This window comes from Anopheles funestus, chromosome X (genome assembly GCF_943734845.2).
Source record: "Anopheles funestus chromosome X, idAnoFuneDA-416_04, whole genome shotgun sequence".
In the NCBI taxonomy this organism is placed as follows: Eukaryota; Metazoa; Arthropoda; class Insecta; order Diptera; family Culicidae; genus Anopheles; species Anopheles funestus.
In genome coordinates this window covers 2,391,935-2,411,547 of record NC_064597.1, presented here as the reverse complement: position 1 = coordinate 2,411,547, position 19,613 = coordinate 2,391,935, and the positions used below count along the sequence as shown (strand labels likewise).

Here is a 19,613-nt window from a genome sequence, read left to right as displayed (position 1 = left end):
GGTAAAGAAGTGCGTTACAATGAGCATTTATATTGACAACATCTGTCATAATGGGCTGTTTGTGCATATTGGAAAATCGTGTCGCATTGGAAATCACAAATTAGACCTGTTTACACTTCTGTTACATTGACACGTGCGGAATGAGTAAGGGATAGCAAGTGATTGCTTGTTGTCTCGCTCGTACGTGCGGTAGAGCAAAGATAATTTATTTCGGCAATTTTATGAATCTACATGTGGCCGTAGACAAACCGAGGGCGTGATCGTGGGTAATCTGGCAAATGATCCTGCAGAGAACACAAATACCAGATGTATTAGAAAAAATATTACCGTTTTTCATTAACAGTAAAGAAGCATTGGTGACCCGACTCTTTCTCCTTTTTATACTGTGGCGCCCCCTAGTAGGACACCTGCCGAACCACGTAAATGGCGAGGCCCCAACTAGCTTGAGGTCCCCTGGAATAAGGGAGGGTTCTTTGATGGGCATTGTGATCATGCGTGGGGTGGGGACTGGTGAGGGGAGGGGGGGTGGGGAGTTTGTAGAACATAACACAGAATTCCCGGCCAACAAGGCGCCTCAAACCGAGGCGAGGCCCCTATCGGACGTCCACTCCGCCCATAGATTAACGCGCTCGTAGCATCGAGTACATTCAGACCCTACCGTTCCATCCTAGAATAGAACAAAATTTTTAATATATTTCCCCTGACGTATCGACCTACAGCAACTACTGCTTTGATACAACGCACCCTAGTCGAAGTACTAGGGATACAACCCAAACGGTTGTGATGTCCAGCAACATCGTTCCATCGGCCGTGACTGCCCCCGGACAGAACGAGCAGGATATGTATCAGTTGCTCCTTGATGTTACAGTAGGATGGACTCGATCCGCCACATGGCAGCCAGTGGTAGAGGTGCATCAAACACCAACATCATCACATAGGCAGCACCAGGAACACCAAGCACTTCTACTGCCTCGTAAAAGCTCGAGCAACCAGAAGAAGGATGTGTAGTGCGCAGGTGTTTATACACCGTGGACAGCGCCAGCGATGAGGAAACAGCCTAGGTTGACGCCGGAGTTATAAGCCACTTGCGACGAAAGCATGCGCCTATGTCTCGACTTTTGGCGCCAGCTGAAGAAATGAGTCAACAGCACAACCCCTCAAGAGTTCCAATGTGAACCATTCTTTTGCGAGTTACTAGACCGGACAGCTCTGCATAATGCTATTATCCAGTCACCAATCATCAACACTTTTTCCGGTCAGCAACGACTGGGTAAGAATGCGACAAACAGTAATTCTTTATTGAAAATAGAATCATTCACTTCACGTTCAGTCGAAGTGATTTTCCGAGGTTTTTTTTCATCGCCAGCAGAAAGTAGCAATGATTTTTCAACGGAGCTAAGGCAGCGATCTTTTCGTTGATTGCAGCCATTTCTTTCCGTAACTTGTTCAACGGACGCTTCGATGGTTTATAAATGGGCACAGCATGGAAAACCCAACGTTCGACCATTTCGAATGTACCCTGGTCGTAGAAAAATATCGTCAGGTCGCGCTTTGTTTTCTTGTTTATCAAATCTGAAATCGCACATTAAAACATCAAACTTTTTTTTAGATACACTTCACTTATATGGTTTACCTTGTGCTTTTTCCACCATTACATCAATAAACGATCGGACTCCAGCATTCTTCGGAACAATCAATGGATGGCCATGTTCCATCACACAGGTGTATCCTTCGTCGATCGCAATTCCTCGCTTGTAAATTACGGCATACATGGAAAATCCTGCGAACACATGAAAAACACCACAGCCCGATCCATCATAATGTCCTCATGCAAGAGTTGCACACCCTTTATAACACTCACTCAGAAATGTATGCATAAACTGCGCCTGTACTTTCAGCGTGATGCAGTGTTCCGTACAGTTTTCCATCTTGGGGAACAGTTTTTCACGACAAAAGATCACAAATATCGCTTAGTTTCACAAAAACACTTCCAGAGTGCGTCCTTCGGTGAAAAACTTTACAGATAAAAAGTTTTCAGACAAAAAGTGACATTAGCCGTACGCATCAGCTGTGTATCAAGGATTCTCGAACAAGGATGAACGCGGTTATTTGTACGACACGAGTTACACGGTTACAAACCGGGAAAAAGGGCAAGATTTAAATAATTTCCCAAACTCGAGTTGCTCAGTTTTTTTTTTGCTTTTTTTCGTACTTCGTACTTTTGACGTCCTTGTACTAAATCACGCTGATCGTAATGCAGATAGAATAAAAGCAATTGAATTTCACACATAAACAAAATACGCACACATACACATTCCCTTAAATATAAATATTATTATTGTTTGTATTGTCACGCAATAAATATTAACATTATAAAATAATAACAATTACGAGAAATAGAAATAGAACAATTAATAACTCGGCGTTATTACGCATAGATAAATGTACCACAGTGTAACACTGTCCCGGTAACAGTATAACTGTGGTAGTGGAAGTAGTGTTACTACTTGTTATCCTGCTGTCATTTTGATTGATCGATTTGCTCATTTGTTTACAAGCCGCTTTATGTGCAAGTCGTGCCGGGTGCCGCGTTCTGTTCACCTTTATCTTAAAAAAGCGATCAAATCAGCATCCTTCCGGTCAAAAGCTTCGTGACAAACACATAACAATGATCAACAATTCACGTGTTGTGTTGTGGATTTGCGCAATCCACCTACGCCAGTGCAGAACGGAACGTTTGTTGCGTTCTTCTTCTTCTTCGTTTGGTGCGTCTCGTTACGTCAGAAAAGTCAAGCTTCCTGCGCTACGGCATGAATTTGTGTACAAAAACAACCAATAAGTATGTGGACCGACAACTAAAGATCATATATCCCCCACTTGTCGGCTTTACCATATCGATTACACACCTCCGTGAAGCTTATCAAAGACTGTCAAAAGTACTGCATCCGTCGATCGTCCGGGGGATGGCTCCCCCTTAAACAGAACATGCCGGTTGCTTCCATTCTTGGCCTGTTAAAAACAACCCACAACACTGCATAACTAACATGATCTGAAGCATCCTTTCAGTGTTTACAAGACGCTCCAGCAGAAAGTGAATTTGTGACGAACATTCGCTCCGAAACTGTGGTATGTAGTGATCGTTTAACACCGTACTAAGATTGTTTGTGTTTATACTTTTCATGAGTCTGCTAAATCCACAAATCCGTGACACGAAGATAACGTAAAAAGACTATATGGATTGTGTATTTGTTTAACACTATGTGCGAAATCACGAGAATCATTCATCTGACAACGACTTAATGAAACACAGCATCTCACACAAGTAAGTGAATACACATTTTTATTATCTTTTGTTTTTAGGCATACATTCCTTAATATGATCATACATTTGTTGTCAACCTACTAATGTATCGCTGCGTGGTCCGTTTGCTAAATAGAGAGAGGATAAGGTTTTGCTTTCCGATCTTGTTCCTAGTAAAACGGATAAGATTATTATCGTTATTTAAAACTTGCGCTATCGATCAATCTCCACTTGATCCTCGTGACAGAGGAAGGTGCTACCGTGTCGGATTCTTTTCTTCTTTGTCTGCTCGATCGCGATCATGAGAGTAACACTGCTTCGGGTCGCATTCGAACTTGCATTCGAAGCTGCGTTTTTTGTTCTGTAAGAGTGGGATCTGGTGCCTTCTGAGTTGTCTATCGTTTTCCACGTTCTTCCGGGTCTTTAGCTGCCTTCTACTTGGGTAGTGCTCGTCTGCATTCATCGTCAAACCATTCCTTCCTCGGGTTACTTGCTACGCGACCAATTGTTCAGTCGATCGTACTGTGGCTTGCTCCATCATGGTCATTAAGGGACATCGCCTTGAAGGTGGTGTCTTCCGGCAACGTTTCCCCAAGCACGGTCGCGAAGTCAGCTTGACTCAATCGATCTATGTTGAGCCATGGGGTGGGCTGATAGCGCAGCCTTTTGTCCATAACCATAACCAGAAAATGGTCTGAGTCGACGTTTGCTCCTTTCTATGTACGTACGTCGATAATGAGTTGAAGCTTCATATCGTTGATTATATATTACCGTTCTGTACGTCGTATTGAGTCGCAGTAGAACGAGGAGAAGAATAACGAATGATTTACTACGAAAACAAAATTTATTAAGATCACAAAACAGCAAAATATTACATCTAGAATTGAACTATAGAAATGAACCAAAGTTGATTTACCGAAACTGTCTCGTAAATATCATTTTAACACTTCACGGTCATAGGCCATAAAAATGCCCAACAGCATCTTCTACGTCGTGAAGAACGAAACACGACAAAAGAGAACTCAAAGAATCATTCCTCCCAGAGTTCAATGTTATTCCCTGAGTCGCTTCATCTTGAGCGACGGGACCGGGAGCGATAAAATCACAAAACGATCGGCCTGCATGACGGGGAAACTGTTCCCGGCGCAATACTTGTGGGCGTCTGCGAAGACATGCAGACGCCAACTTCCGACGTCTGCTGTAGTAAAAGATGTGCATGAAAACGATGAAAATCGCAACAAAGCTGACTCATTAGAATCATTTTTTTCCCGTTCGAAATCATATATACCGCCACGAATTGGTTCTTCACGTAAGAACGTTAGAGGCCGGTTCAAACTTTCACTGCTTAAATTATTTAACAAAGCAAAGAAAAATCGTCTTATTTGGCATTAGTTCAGTTAAATTAGTTCAGTTAAAATTAAATCAGTTAAATTAAAACAGAAAAACATCCTTCCACTAGCACTCAGCGGGAAACCAATAAATGTGAAATGTGTGAAACATTTCACGAAACATTGCATTGAAATATTTCCTATTGCGATCTCATATTGAGAAGCTTTTATGAATTCTCGATCTCGAGATGCAGGAAATGCTTTTTTTAATTGAATTTTGGAATGATAAAACTTCTAACTTAAAACTTTTTTTTAAACTTTAAATTATAACAAAAAAATCTATTTAAACTGTTTGTCTTCAAACGTTATTTTTGAACAAACGCTTGAAAAATGATCAAACGCAAAAAATTTATCTTCTTTATACAAAAATTATTTATATAAAATTTATATTTATTTCTTTCCCATGATTTTTTTTTTCGGACATTTTCCACTTCACCTAAACATCCGCCAAAGAAAAAAACTCTTCCAATCATCTTTTGCACCAACTTGCTGTCACGTTTTATTGCAATACAATACTTAAACAATTGTGTTTTATCCACACCCATACGATTTATCCACCAGACGGCTCATTATCAGTGAAATGTTCACATCGCAGCCAAGGGGTTTTGCCGTTGTTTGCCTGCTCGTGCAGTTGCGGTATCTTCCCCGTAGCTTTCAATTTCGTGCTATCTATTACCAGCTTGTGTTCTGCTTTTCTATCCTTTTGCCTCGGTCACTGTACTGTAACTTCACATCGTACTTTCATCACTACTTTCAATCAACAATATAATGCTGTAACGGATTTGTTTTCTCTTCTCTGTTTGTGTGTGTAAATGCATTTGCATGTTTTTTTGTTTGTTTGTTATATAATGTTATTCCTTTTCGGTTTTCGCTCTACAATAGGTTTTGTGTTCGCTTTATTCAATTGTCTTATTCATATTACCACCTTCTGCCATGATACACGGTCTGACGCATCTCTCACGCCGTGCTCTTATGTTTGCTCTTATCCTCTGCAGTGCTCTTTTTTTTGCTGTGCTAATGGTGTGCCCGACTCTGCTCGATAAATAAATTACACAACAATTGGGACAATAAATTTAAAAAAACAATAATATTTGTTTGTGAAAATATGCTTTTTAGCAAAACTGTTGTAACACATTGGTGTTAGATGCAGAATTTTAAAAAAAATAATTGCTTTTAAAACACTCATCCAGTGGGCAAAAACAAAATCACTTTGATGTAATAAAACGGCTCTCTCCTCAAGGTAAAATTAAAAAAAGGCAGAATGTATTGCATGTCCTCACTAGTCTGCGACTATGTTTTTGGGATTTGTCTAGTATACGAAGCACCTAAAGGTATGCTATAAGGTTTTTATAGCACATTTGGAGATCCAGCACTTGCCGATTGACTTTAGGGATGAAGTATATCCCGCACTAGATCATAAAATGGAAGAGCCTAAAATTTGCCACATTGCATACCTTTAGGCGTCACCGCATCCATTAACCATTCAGCATTCATTCTTAATTTAAATCAACAGTAATAAAAATGGTCCTCTTTTTTCGAAGTGGAGCATATTATGATAAACTTATATGAAACTGTTTTCACTACACATTTTCAAACAATGCTTGCTTCGGTTTTTAGTGCGCGTGTGTACCTGCAAAACCTTGGTTTGCATTCTAATGTACATACTTTCCACTGTACAGCTTCAAACCATTTTTGGTTTTACTGGCTGGAGCCTATCTTTGGAACGTTTTCTTTTTTCTTTTTGCTTTTTTTTATTCACCACCAAGTACTATGCCTTACAATGCACCACTTAAAGATCGATACTCCCCTGTTAACAAAGCTACAAAAGCGCAAAAAAACGATGTTACACTGCAATTGCATAAATACCAATTGTATTCCTTACAATTGGACGAACATTTGACGCACCCTCCGTTACGCTTAAAATTACATGCAAAAACCAAACATTTTTTAACAGGCCCACACATTGCACACTACTAACACACACCCCCGTATCTGATTGGGTATCCTTTTTGTTTGCCCGTGTGCTTTCTTGCTGGGTTCGCCAAATATATTTATTTGTATATGTATATCTTCTACTAGTGTTTTCAAACAACATTGCATTCTCTACATATGCATCACCTTAATCGCACCTTGTGCCAAACGAAGAATGAAATGAAAAACGTTGTTGGGACAAAACAAGAAACAAACAAAACGCCATTATTGCGTTAAACAATGTCACCCCCATTTTGTTTCGCAGCGATTTTTTTTTAATAATCTATCATCCTGATCACCCGGCAAATCGGAACCCGACAGATCTTATGCAAATGAAACATCCGACAAAAAATAAGTACGGGACTAAATTTCATCAACGATCTAAGCTTGGTTTTTCCCGAAACATTTTTCCTTCTACACGTCTACGGATCAGGGTGACAGTAACAAGTTATTAGGTTTGAATGTCTGGGGGTTGTTTTTTTTTGTTAGTGTTCATTCACTCTTTTACTTTTTTATCGGTTCAAGTATCCTTTATTTTTTTTTTGTTGTATGTCCCATCGTGCACACATTTTATTAAGGGCATCTCGACTCTTGCTGTGTGTGTATTTTTTTTGAAATTTTTTTCTTGGTTTTGGTTTTTTTTCTGCGGCATTCCATGTACCGCTCCCAATCTAGACTAAATTTCAATTTAGTAATTTTTGCTTTAATGCATTTTTATAAAAAAGTGGGACTATATGTAAGGCAGCTTCCTAATTTATGTAACCTTCCTTTCACGTCTGTATGCCTGTCACGCTGTCTGTGTAAGGGTATGTTTTGCTTTCTTTTTTCTGCTTAAGGGGAGCTTTTTATATGCTTTTTTGTCACATGTTTGTTTTTCATTCGCGTTTGCTTATTTTTGTTTTCGTTTTTATTTATTTTTTTCGTTTGAGTTTTCGAACTTAAATGATATAGAATCAAGTGCTAATTGTTTCTTGGTTTTTGTGTTTTGTTTTATGGATTTTCGATTTACTGCAACTTAATCACTTTTCTTAACTGACCTTACTTCAGTGTGGTTGCTTGTTAATCGTTTCTGATTTTTTCTTTTCTACAAGTTTGTTTTCTTTTTTCTTTTGTGGGGGAAGTATTTCTTTCCTTGTGTACATTTCCTAACACACACACGCACACAAATATTTAACTACGTACGCACCGCATCGTTTTTGCATTTGCTTTTGTTTTGCTTTTGTTTGGTTTATCTTCCTACCGTCTTTGCCCTTTATATTTGCTTTACGTTTCCGTTAACGAGGTCTAAAGGTTTCTTTTGTTTTTTTGTTCTTGTTTTTAGTAATCGTATATTCTTTATGTATTTTGTATAGGGTTTGCTTTTTTGTTTTTGTTTTGTTTGATATTGATTTCACAACAAAAATTAAACCCAAGCATGATTCAACCAGTAACAATTCTTTTGTGTTTTTTTGTTGTTTCTTTAGTATCTGTATGCGAGTCCTGCTAGAAGGAATAAAGCTGCAAAACTGAAACAATGTTCACGCACAACGTTGCGCCTGTTATCAAAACCAGACCAGAAACTAACCTACGCTGAAAGATCGATTTCAGTACGCTGAATATTAAATATTGTTTCTTTTGTTGCTCTTTTTATATTTCCCCCATCGAATGGTTGTTTTTGTTAGAGTTCGAACACTACTTTAGCATGTGGGCATGGGTTTTTCTCCTCTCTCTTTCTAGTTTTTGTTATATTTCATTTGGCTAGTTTTAGGTTCTGGATAGACTATTTCTCTATGCCTTCCTATTCCCTTTCCTCCCCTTCTCTCCTTGTCTGTTTTGCTTCTTTTAAGGGGGGAACATGCCCAATTCTTAACAACACTTTAAAGCGTCTATTACCAAACACGCAATGGTTTCACAACTAAATAACTGCCCAAAAATTGCAAAGCAATACAAAATGCCTAGTGCGGTATACCTTTTCCTTCGTCTACAGTCTACATGAAGCGAGTGTGGGGAACAAAAATATCCCTTCCATACAGGAGAGAGAAAAAAGGGAAAAAAGAATGGGAAATGGCACACGCTGGGTGGGTTACGGGATATACGGGATGGAACAACTTGGAACGTAACGAACCAAAGTTGGACATTTTGTTTTTTTTTGTTATTTGATTTTTTTTGGCACACAGTCCTGGGTGGGACGGAACGGATTGGGTGGGCTAGAGAGAGAGAGAGAGAGGGAGAGAGAGAAATGGGACGAAGAAAATGTTCTAAAGGCGTAGGTTCTAAATTGGTCAAATAGAGCTTGTTTTGTTTCGTTTAGGTTTGTTTCTTGTTTGAGTGCAAAACACACACTTCATCTGGAAATACTGAATCGTTTGGCTGTCATATGTGTCATTCTGTCTCGGTTAGTAAGCTTCACGGCATTAAATACCATCCCCAAAAAATCGACTTCAAATTCGCAACCTAAACACACCTCTCCTTTGAATTCTCGTTTGGATACGCTCGTCTGCAACATTTGCCATTATCGATACGGGAACCGAATATTTCCTTGTAGGACTTTCATAATCGAGCACTGAATCCAGCACTGTAACCTTGTACGCGTCATTTTTGCGAACAAGAACCATTTTAAGTGGAGTTCCATTTTTACGCCAGCCGCCATATTTGTTTGCTTCAATCTTGATTGTCCGCTAAATAAACGTGTCTCCATCGTAATTCTGCTGTGTGCTGTGTGTATTATCTCTTTCGTGTGACATTTTTTTTCGCTCCGTATTTTCAATCTCATTGCAATGTTTTACACTCGTCACAAATGGTCGTCACCCGACCCCAGAGTTTGGGGTGTGCCCGGATTTATGTCCTACAAAATGTAATAAACTGCTTTAGAAGTATATCCTTCGCTCCTTACGTATAGCTATAAATGTAAGCCTAGTTTGTAAAGGGAGATTTTACGCTTTACATACTACACCATCACTCACCTATTGCTTAGCAGCCTCTACTGGGCCGGGTAGGAAAGGGACTTGCCGTGGGACTCACACAAGGGATGATTTCATATGCTTCATTTTACACGCTGCATATAACGCGTACGGTTTTATGTACACTTGCTATTATTCTCCATACAGCAGGGTTTTTTCTTTGCCTTGCTCTATTGTGGGGGTGAACCAGGTGTCTTTGCTTCTGTGATTATTATTGCATTTAATGTTTGCACACAAAACAATTAGGTGATGTGCAATTTTGGTTTTCTCCTTCCCACAACGGGCAATCGCTCATCTACAATGATTTGCAAATATATAGTTAGATTTTGATGTAGAAGCCGCGCTCTACGCCTTTAAAGTGGTGTTACAAAGTGTACCGCAATTTGTTTTAATATTACTGTGGGTTTTTTGTTTGTTACTTCTCTACTTTCTGGTGATTTCTTCCTAACCACCACTAATCGTCTAACGTAACAGCAAACGGGAAGATAAATTATTCTATCAATATGCGCCCACACACGAACACTTTCTTCTTGTAAAGCTGCCCCAAAACAAATTTTTGACAGAAAAAAAACAATTTTTTTCCCGTTCCACAATCTGTCGATACGGGAGGGGAAAAGTACTCACGTGTTTTGCTTATTGCCTTGCCTCTAAAACGTGTTACCATTAATTGCCTTACCAGAACATGTTCGTTTTGCTATCCTACGCGAGGAAATCGTTTAATGCCGTCCCCTTTATAGAAATCTAGTCTCACACCACTGCTCCCTGGTGCCGCGCCCGCTCTCTCTATGAAGTAACAGCGAAAGTAGAACAATCCACCGAACGAACCTTAATGTGTCCGCGTTTCAAAATCGCTAAATAAACCGGTCCGGACAAAAACGACACTAAGAACGGGACACAAAACCAAACAAAGACAAACCCTTTTGGGCGATTTCACGCAAGCGAAATTTCCTTCAAACACACGGTTTGCACACCTTAGAAACGTGGGGGAGGATCCAATTTTTGTTACAGTTAAAATAAAATTATTATTCAATAATAAAAAAAATCATTAATTACAATAGGGGGTGTATTTTTTTTTTGTTTTGTTTTGTTTTCTTCTTTTAATAAACAACAACATTCCTCGCATATGTTTTCTAACCCGGGGGGGATGGGACAATGATGGGAACAGATAGGGGTAAGATAGGGTCGTCCGTTAACTGTGGGAGAGATCTTGGGGATGGAAAGGTGAGAAGAAGGATAGTACGCATACCGCTACACATTATTGTGTTGTCTAAGTTGCCGAAAAAAAAATAATAATTTGCTTCACTTTTTTTTCCTTCATGCTCTTCACCGTTTGTTTCCCTTTTTTTCTTTTGTTCCTTCTTATTTTGGATATGCTGTAACAGTTTATCTTAACGAATTGAGGATATTCGCGCTATTTTGGGCGGGTTTTTATTTTGTGTAGTTGTTTTGCGCTTTGTGTTTTTGGCAAAGCAACAAAACCGAAATGAATCTCAACTCGGGACTGATTTTTATGTCGTTGAAGCTAATGAAAAATTTCCATCTATTCCATACTGTGTGTTTTTTTCTCTCTTTTTCTTGGACGATTCTCTCTCTCTCATATGTAAAGCATTCATTCTGTACAATACCGCGTCTTCCATATGATGAACCATTTCCTAAGCTACCGTTTTCCTTCCGGCTGTGGAGCCTACACGCTTAGCTGCTGAACAAAGCTACATTACTACGCGTGATGTGGGATAAGGTGTGATAGGGGAGAAGATAAGGGATAGAGGGTTGAAGAAAATGACGGGGCCATCGTCCTAAAATAGTCTAGTATTCGATTTAAATACGATCATATCAACCGTAGTTTTGCTACCATCTCTTTGCTACGGGGTGGTCAACGCCTGTTAATAGCTGCACCCTGGTTTTCGTTAAGTGTTCGCATTCCCTTTACTATTCAGCACCCTTTCATTTTTCATTACCATTTGCCCTTGGACCTGGATACTCTGACTGCGTTATGATTTTGCTAGCTACACCAATTCTCAAGTAACAATTACTCTCTCTAAATTTTTTTTATCCAATCCTACTAAACTCTTTTTGTTTTTGGATATGCTGTGGTTGGGAAATGGAAAGGAAGAGGATATTATGGAAGCTAAGCAAGGGAGAAAGGAGAGGGACAAGGGATAAACAAAGGGGAAAGAGCTGCACAAACGTGTAAATCTACAATCGTGTACCACAATCTACGCGATATGCTGCAACGTTTTGCAGATTTTCCACTGTTTTTTGTTTTAACTTTCACCACTTTCACATTTTATTCTTCTTCCGTATGCAAATGTATTTCCTAACCGGGCACATTTTGTCCGTTTTTTTGTTGTTTTGTTTCGCTTGCAAACAAATCTAAACCATCACCCTCGGCTCATCCCGATACAATACGTTAAACGGTTTCGTAAAGGTATCCGCAAAATAAGTGGAGGGTGGTTTTTGTTTTTGCTTCGCCCACCTCTGTCACCTACCAATATGTTTAACGTGTTTGTGTGTGTGTTTAATTTTTTTTTGTCGAGTTTTCAAATATTTTGTTGTTGTTGTTTTTTGCTTGACTTAACTCATTCACAATTTTCTGGTTTTTTTTCCTTTTGCGTTTTCGTCACTGTTCGCCCCCCCCACCCCCTTGGGTTCAGCACAAAAGCTCCATTTTAGTCTCGCTGTACCGGTCAATGGTGGCCGGAGGTACGGGATACGGGGCGTGCACGCATATTTGGTGGCAGCGTCCAGGTGATGCTTGCCTGCGGTCATAGAGATTCCTTCGACGGTACCCAGATCGTCGGTCCGCCCTGAGACCAGATGACATTCTTCACCTTGCTGTAGATCTCCTCGATCGTGTCGCCTTGCACGATGGCTAAGGGTGGAAAGAAATTGATAATTTAATTAATGTTTAAATTCTTGTCGAATTGTACAACATTTCTTCCCCATCGCAAAATCAAATCAAGGCGTGAAATTTATTCAAATGGAACTTCTCTTCTCTCTTCTTCTTGGCTTTTTAACGATCTTACTGGTCACGGCGGCTATTTCTGGCTTACTAGAATTATTTTTACCACGTAGCCGGATAGTCAGTCCTTGCTACGGGGGGACGGTCCGGGTGGGATTTGAACCCGGTCCGGCCGTGTGGATGGGCGCCGTTTATCACATGCACCATCGGGCCGCCCCAACCAAATGGAACTAATTATCATTATAAACAGAAGTATCCAACTTCAATTTTTATCGAATTCACACCATTGTAGATATTTTTCGTATTTCCAAGACCAAGAATATCGTCAATGGTTCCCAAATATTCTAATAGCAAAACGTTAAACTCCACGCGTTGATTTAAATTTGTAACGGAAGCGACTATTAGAAGTAGCTACGTTATTGTCCTCACCGGTAAAGTATTCGCCAAACTCGTGCTCCATCTTTAGCGTTCGTTCGTAGGTTTTCTTTGCCTGCTCCTCCGTCATGCGTCTATTCATTTCCCTGCAAGACGAGGAAAAATAAAAACATTTCATTAAATATAGCGATATCCGTGCCATAGTGCATTCGCTAACGTACATGATCGATTCCACCGACATCGGTTTGATGAAGATGGCGATCGGGTATAGCTGTGCGACCTGCAGCCGCTTGATCGCGTTACCGGACACGTCCAGTATGCAGTGTTTGCCCTTTTCGGCGACCTCGCGCACCGAAGCAACGGACGTGCCGTACAGATTGTCATTGTACTGACCCGCCTCGATAAACAGATGGTTTTGGATGTCCTTTTCCATCTGTTCGCGTGACGCTATAAAATGGTAGTCCCTTCCGTCCACCTCATAGTCACGTTTCGGGCGTGTGGTATCTGTGGTAAAATAAAAATAATAATAAATCAATAAATACACCACAAAATTGAACGTAATCGTGCCGCTACTTACGTGGTACACACGAGCCGAATTTGTTCGGGTACTCCGAGATCAGGTCGTCGTTGATGCGGTCCTTCAGCGGGCCCAGAATAATCACGGGACGCGTGTAGCTAATTTGCAAACGCTGTACCGGCTCGTACGACAAGATGTTTTCCTCCGCTAGAAAATTCACGTGGGGTGGGGCGGGAAAAAATAACCAACCAAAAACGACAAATTAGTTGCTAATGCTAATGCCGCGGTCCAGTTGCTGTAATAAATATCTTATCGTTCCTAATGGTACGAAATCGAGCTACCGAATAATTAACTAAACAAAAAGATGATTCACAACGGTGTGGTGAAAACAAAAAAAAAACTAGTGCAGATTAACATCGTGTTCGGTTTTGGTTGCACACACATATTGAAACAAGAAAACAAAGCCATTACAGATCATCCAGTAGTAAACAGCCCCATTTTATAGACGGTTCGAGACGAGAAAGTATAATTCCTGATCGATGAAACTTTGTTTACCGGGGAGAAGGAAACCAAAAAACAGCCCAAAAAGGAAACATACCACGGAAAGATTTCAGCATAAAAGTATAGATAAGAGTAACTTAATTGTAATCTTAATTATAGGCGACTAAAGATTTACTTTTAATTTCTATTTAATTAAAGCTAATGTTAATGTTAAAATTAAAAAGTTTAAAATATTTTTAAAAAAATTATAGACTATACTTTTTGGATAATTTTTGCTTTAAATTAATTAGAATTGTTAAAAATTCAATAAAAACTTTAATAGTTTTTACTTATTTAGTCCAAAAGCAAGGCTAAACTCAACAAGACTTTGCATGCAACAGCAATGCATGCAAATGATGCTAAAAATAAATATAATTGTAACAAAACAACAACGAATCTGAACATGCATCAAACCAGTTCACATCGAAATAATTCAACGAAACGAAACGGTGCAGTGTTTCTCGAACGGAATAATCGGTATGTTAGGGTGTGTTTAATCGTCTTACATGTATGACATATACGAGTGACCAAACCATTCAAAACGAATGCGATAAATTGAATTCGTTTCGTCACAAAACATCCCATCAAATGGTACGAATTGGTTCGAGAACTGGAGTGTAAAACGTAAAATGGTAATCGCATTAAGGAAACCAGGCAACGGAAAGGAAGGATCAGAGCAACGGGAAAGGCGGAATGCTTAGTAGAAAACAGAGAAGAAAAAAAAAGTGAAACGAAGCGAATAACGAGTAACGAGTAACAGAGCTGATCTAATGGTGCTGATGCCGGTACGAGCGACTACTAACGAACATAACGCCCAACATCGAACACGCTCGAACCGGAACGAAGATAGAATTTGCTACAACCTTTAAAATGCAACCATTTTATCACACTAGAGACACGTTGCGAACGGAAAACCCAAAAACACGATATAAAGTGATGATTTGAAACCCGAACCCGAACGGCCAAACTCTGGGTGAAATAGTGTTTCAATTATTTGGATAACGTAACAAGGACACAAACAGGTAAAAGAATGGTAGACGAGATTAGAGCAGACTAGTGTAATAGAATGAAAAATAAATCAAGAAACAACGACCAGAAATGACAACCGATACACTAGCCACTTTGCCAAAGTGAAAGAACAGGATGAACACAAACGGATAACGGAAAAGAAATTAATATAGAATGAACAGAGCGGTTGAAAAGGAAGATAGAGAGAGAGAGCGTGAGAGCGAGAGAGAGAGAGAGAGAAGTCGAAAGGATCAGCTGCGTCCGTGGTGGCAGACTTACAGTCGGCATAGTTATTCTCCAGGTAGATAAGAGTTATCTGCTCCATATCAGGTAATTCCACGCGGTAGATTATTTCACCACCACCTGGACAGGAAGAAGAGACACAGATATATATAGAGAAACAGAAAGAAAGAGAGAGAGAGAGAGAGAGAGAGAGAAAGAAGAGGAAGAAGAGATAGAAAGAGAAAGAGATAAGGAAGAAAGAAACGACAACAAAGGAGAAAAGATAACGAAGAATTTAAGGGAAAAGGTAGTAAATAAAGGAAATGATAAAAAGGATAACAAAAGTAGAACCCACCATAAACAAACAAGTAGAGATCAAATTTAACAAAATCGAAAAAAAAGAAAAAAACTAGAGACGAAATGTGAACAAAGAAAAGGGATGAAGTAGAATATAAAATAACAAAAAAAAAAACAATTAAAAATCAGAACTTAGAAATCGATACATCTAATTACAGTTATCCTGATGGCAACAAGAAACCAAAGAGATGAAAACGATAGTGTTTAACCAATTCCCACAAAAAATGCACATTATTTGCAACCATCCCATCCTGGCTAGCCACTTGCTAGCAAACAGGCGTGGATGACGTGGTTTGGACAATCAAATTGTACAGAGAATGACCACGAACACGTTCGTACGCACACCGAACAGGGGATTTGTGTACGGCCGACGATCCACTTGCTTCCCATCGTGTGGCGGGATGGCGGTTGAAGTTGAAGGGTGATGATGGGCGAGGAGGTGGTGGGGGCATTACCGGAGGAGGAGCGGCCATAAACGGAAGGAAAGCGGCAAAAACGTAAACAAAAACCCAACGATCGACACGTAATAGAACCGAATGAAACTGCTAAAACAAAACAAAACAAAAAGAAAAACAACCAGAACGGAGAACGGCAGGACCAGGGAACAGTTTTGGAGGAACGGATTGAGGAACCAGGACCGGACGCGGTGTGTGTATATGTGAGGGAGGTTTTTAAGGGAGCAAATCCAACATCTAAAATATAAACAAAACAAAAAAAGAAAAAAAACAGGATACAAAACGACACGAAAAAAAAACAACGAAAAACAGTGTACTTATATCGGTAGCGGGAGAAAGTTCATATTGAAGAAAAACTATAACAACAAAAAAAAATGTAACAAAAACAAACCATCGGTCACTTACCTTCGGCATTCGCGTCTTCTTGTGTGTAGCAAAGCATGAAAGCTGGAAATGGATTGGAGATGACGATTAGAGTATACCAATGCGTGTAAAGCAACGCGTACACGTATCGCGTTGGGTCGCTTTTAATGTTTGGAAGGAAAAATACAACACAGAAAGAGAGAGAGTGAGATAGATAGAGAGAGATAAACGCCTTCCGGGATTTCCCGATTGTATTAGCAAGGAAGCAAAAAACAAAAAGAAACAAAATGGTGAGCTTTACAGGAAGATCGCGACGTAAATGATCGGTTTTCATGTTTCATCGGGAAAAGCGTTCCGGGGGTGGAAACGCCAAACCTTTTGTCTGTGTGCGTGCACATCTATGGTAGGATTAGCAGAGAGACTGTGTAAAATAATTAAAGCAAAACAAAAAAAACGACACGTTCAACGTTTAAAGCGGCACAATTCACACCCGGAAACAGAGATACGAGATGCCCACAAACTTATGGTTTTTTTTTTGAATAATTTAGACAAATCGAGCATAGGGATGAAATAATTGTAACGATATGAAGGTTTCACTTACGCTGCTCGGGATCGTGACTATTCGGATCGCTCAAGTTACCATTGGCTGTTGTGTGGAGGGAACGATGAGCGTGTGGGGGGATGGAAAAAAGTGTGGAACGGTTGGTGCGCACAAAACAGCAAAAACGGCAGGGAGCAGCATATGGTAATGAGGGACGGACATCAAACCAATCGCACGGGACAGTACACGGACACAACACAAACGCGCACACGCACATACATAGAGATGGGTAGATGCAGTCGTAAAAGGGTCGTATAGCGATCGAAATGGGTGTTTTGCATATCCCGGACGTGTAGGATGAATGATGTATATGTGAAAGAAATTAAAAGAAAAAGTATAAATCATAGGATGATGTTCAAAACGGAAACGTAACACAGTTGCGATTGGGGGTTTGCCAGATAGTTCCATCAACTAAGTAAGCTAACACACGCACACACAGACACAGATAGGACATCAGAGTCTAGCCAGGCACGGTACATCGAGTAGGGGGTAGAAATCTTTTTCTTTTAAATCAGACTGACTGTACAGCCTTACAGACGACGAACCACCAATCGGTTAGAATTAATCGTGGAATAAGATGGCCGGCCCATTGGACACTACTTACGCTCCTGATCCGATCCATCCTCGTTCTTATCGTCTTTGCTCTTCATGAACGGGAACCGGCGGGAGAAGGAGAAGTTTTTCTTTTTACGATCGAGCGTTGAAACCTGCGGCAAATTAAAGAAAAAAGAAACACATAAAGTTACATACACGATTAACAAAAACGGAGCACAACGCAATCGGTAAAATTCGCGCGGCGAAGGAACATTCACCTCCTCGCCCGTTGGAGATACCTTTTCCAGGTTGTTATTGTTCGCACCGGCGTGACCCTGGAACTTAACGCTACGATCGCGGGCACGCTGCTTACGCTCCCAGCGCCGTTTCGACGGCACGATACCGATGCTTTCCTCCTCGTCCTCGCCAATAACGCGCCGTGCCTGCCACCATTCGTCATCGGATGCGTTCGTCACGTGCAGTATGTCACCGTGCCGGAACTGTAAACCACGGGTCGGTAACCCATCGTCCCGGTTCGGGTCGTAATCGAACAGGGCACTGCACAAAAAAAAGAGAAAAAATATAAGTATCAACATTATTGATAGTTTTCTAATGCTTTTTATTGTACATCCTGCTTCACTTACCGCACGTAGAGTGTACGCTTTTGGGAGGTTCGCAGTAACGTGCCGGTACCAGCTGCTACCGCTTGCTTCAGCTCCTGGATGCGTTGTTCGAACCGGTTATAGTCTTCCGGTCGGTACTGTACAACCAGCGTTACCGTGCCACCGGCATTCTGGAGAAAAAAAGATAGATTAGAAGAACGCAGCCTAAATTTACTTAGCTCTTAATGTTGCTATAAAAAATGTGGTATAAAAATTTCCTCCTTTAATCCAAGTATTATATTTTACCATATAAACATAATTCAAACCAACATGGTTGACACTCACTTTAAGTGCTTGCGCTGCATCTTCATGTGATGCATTTGCCAAACTGATGCCGTTGACGGAAAGAAGCTGATCGCCACGTTTTAGCTCACCACCGAGATCGGCCGCTCCGCCAGCAAGCACGTACGATACGAAGATTCCCTGTGCAGCGATAGATAGAGGAAATTATAATTGTAAGATTAGTTTCTAATCATTAGTATAATTGTTTCTGATAAGTATTTAGGTATTATTTAGGAGGCTTTACACGAATATTAATGAAAAATATATTATTATAAAAAAAACACTTCGTATAACATACCTGTCCATCCTCACCGCCGACAATATTGAACCCAAGCCCGGACGCTCCTTTCCTTATAACGATCGTGCGCGGTACTCTAAAACGGCAAGAAAAAAAAACAATCACAGTCGGATAACAATGTTTGCCGCTCATTACTATTTACCGTGTAATGTCTTCGCTGCTAACGGCACGTGGTGTACCGATCGGCATACCCGTCTCCAGCACGTTTGACGATGCGTACCGGGATGAGCTATTCTCTAGTGCGAACGCCGGCGAATGGGAGCGTGCGGTTGGTGCCATTTCGGTGTCGCCTCCGCCGGCCTCGCCACCACCACCACCGCCGCCACCAGCATCCGGCGATGCATGGTCGACCATGCTTACGCCGACGTTGTTCATCGCGTTGGTCGACAGCGAGTTAAGGTTGCTGATCGAGTTAGCGAGCGCCTGCAGTATGTTCGTCTTCTGCACGATCAGCGTGGCCCGGTTGGTGATGGCCTTGAGCGTTGCGACCGCTTCCTCGTGCACGACATTTTCGAGATTGCGCTCTCCGCCGTCCGGTGTCCGGACCGCGATCAGCTTGTCACCGACGGCCAGCCGCCCGTCGATATGGGCCGCACCGCCCTCCATGATCTTCGTTACGTAAATGCCATTATCGCCCGGGATGTGCTGGTTGCCGATGCCACCCGCAATCGAGAAACCGAGCCCTTTGCTACCCTTCAGCAGTTCGATCTCCTCCAGCTTCGGTGCCTGGGCGGGCGGACGCTTCCGGCGGATGTGCTGTAGCGGGAATCGGGAACCAAAATAAAAACAAAGAAACAGCATGTGTTAGCCACCCAAGGAGGAGAAAGAGCTGTTGCAC

The 19,613-nt window shown here is 40.9% G+C and overlaps 2 protein-coding genes and 1 long non-coding RNA gene across 39 annotated transcripts in view; 1 reads left to right on the top strand and 2 right to left on the bottom strand.

Annotated features, from left to right (window-relative positions):
* Positions 1–869: 869 nt before the first annotated feature.
* LOC125762294 (uncharacterized) lies at positions 870–2,271 on the bottom strand. The gene is made up of 3 exons (XM_049424266.1): positions 1,862–2,271; positions 1,634–1,780; positions 870–1,572 (listed from the first exon to the last, which is right to left on the bottom strand). Exons 1-3 carry the CDS (start codon positions 1,926–1,928, stop codon positions 1,316–1,318), a joined length of 471 nt encoding a protein of 156 aa, XP_049280223.1. The 5' UTR covers positions 1,929–2,271; the 3' UTR covers positions 870–1,315.
* Positions 2,272–2,461: 190 nt separating this feature from the next.
* Positions 2,462–19,613, top strand: part of LOC125768658 (uncharacterized) — a 73,965-nt gene continuing 56,813 nt past the window's right edge. Inside the window, exon 1 of the long non-coding RNA XR_007418930.1 lies at positions 2,462–3,322. This is a non-coding gene — a long non-coding RNA (uncharacterized LOC125768658). The remainder of the gene's footprint in view (positions 3,323–19,613) is intronic.
* LOC125768532 (disks large 1 tumor suppressor protein) overlaps positions 5,159–19,613 on the bottom strand; it is a 52,590-nt gene continuing 38,135 nt past the window's right edge. For 26 of the 37 annotated variants that reach the window (XM_049436338.1, XM_049436355.1, XM_049436392.1 and 23 more), the window contains 13 exons: positions 18,918–19,531; positions 18,776–18,851; positions 18,481–18,618; positions 18,178–18,326; positions 17,812–18,091; positions 17,604–17,706; positions 17,000–17,044; positions 16,441–16,482; positions 15,281–15,364; positions 13,514–13,660; positions 13,158–13,440; positions 12,991–13,082; positions 5,159–12,471 (listed from right to left, as the gene is read on the bottom strand). In XM_049436338.1, the coding sequence (XP_049292295.1) occupies positions 12,365–12,471; positions 12,991–13,082; positions 13,158–13,440; positions 13,514–13,660; positions 15,281–15,364; positions 16,441–16,482; positions 17,000–17,044; positions 17,604–17,706; positions 17,812–18,091; positions 18,178–18,326; positions 18,481–18,618; positions 18,776–18,851; positions 18,918–19,531 (2,160 nt within the window). In that variant the 3' untranslated portion in view covers positions 5,159–12,364. The remainder of the gene's footprint in view (positions 12,472–12,990; positions 13,083–13,157; positions 13,441–13,513; positions 13,661–15,280; positions 15,365–16,440; positions 16,483–16,999; positions 17,045–17,603; positions 17,707–17,811; positions 18,092–18,177; positions 18,327–18,480; positions 18,619–18,775; positions 18,852–18,917; positions 19,532–19,613) is intronic. The other 11 variants (XM_049436425.1, XM_049436637.1, XM_049436452.1 and 8 more) reach the window with 9 other exon arrangements.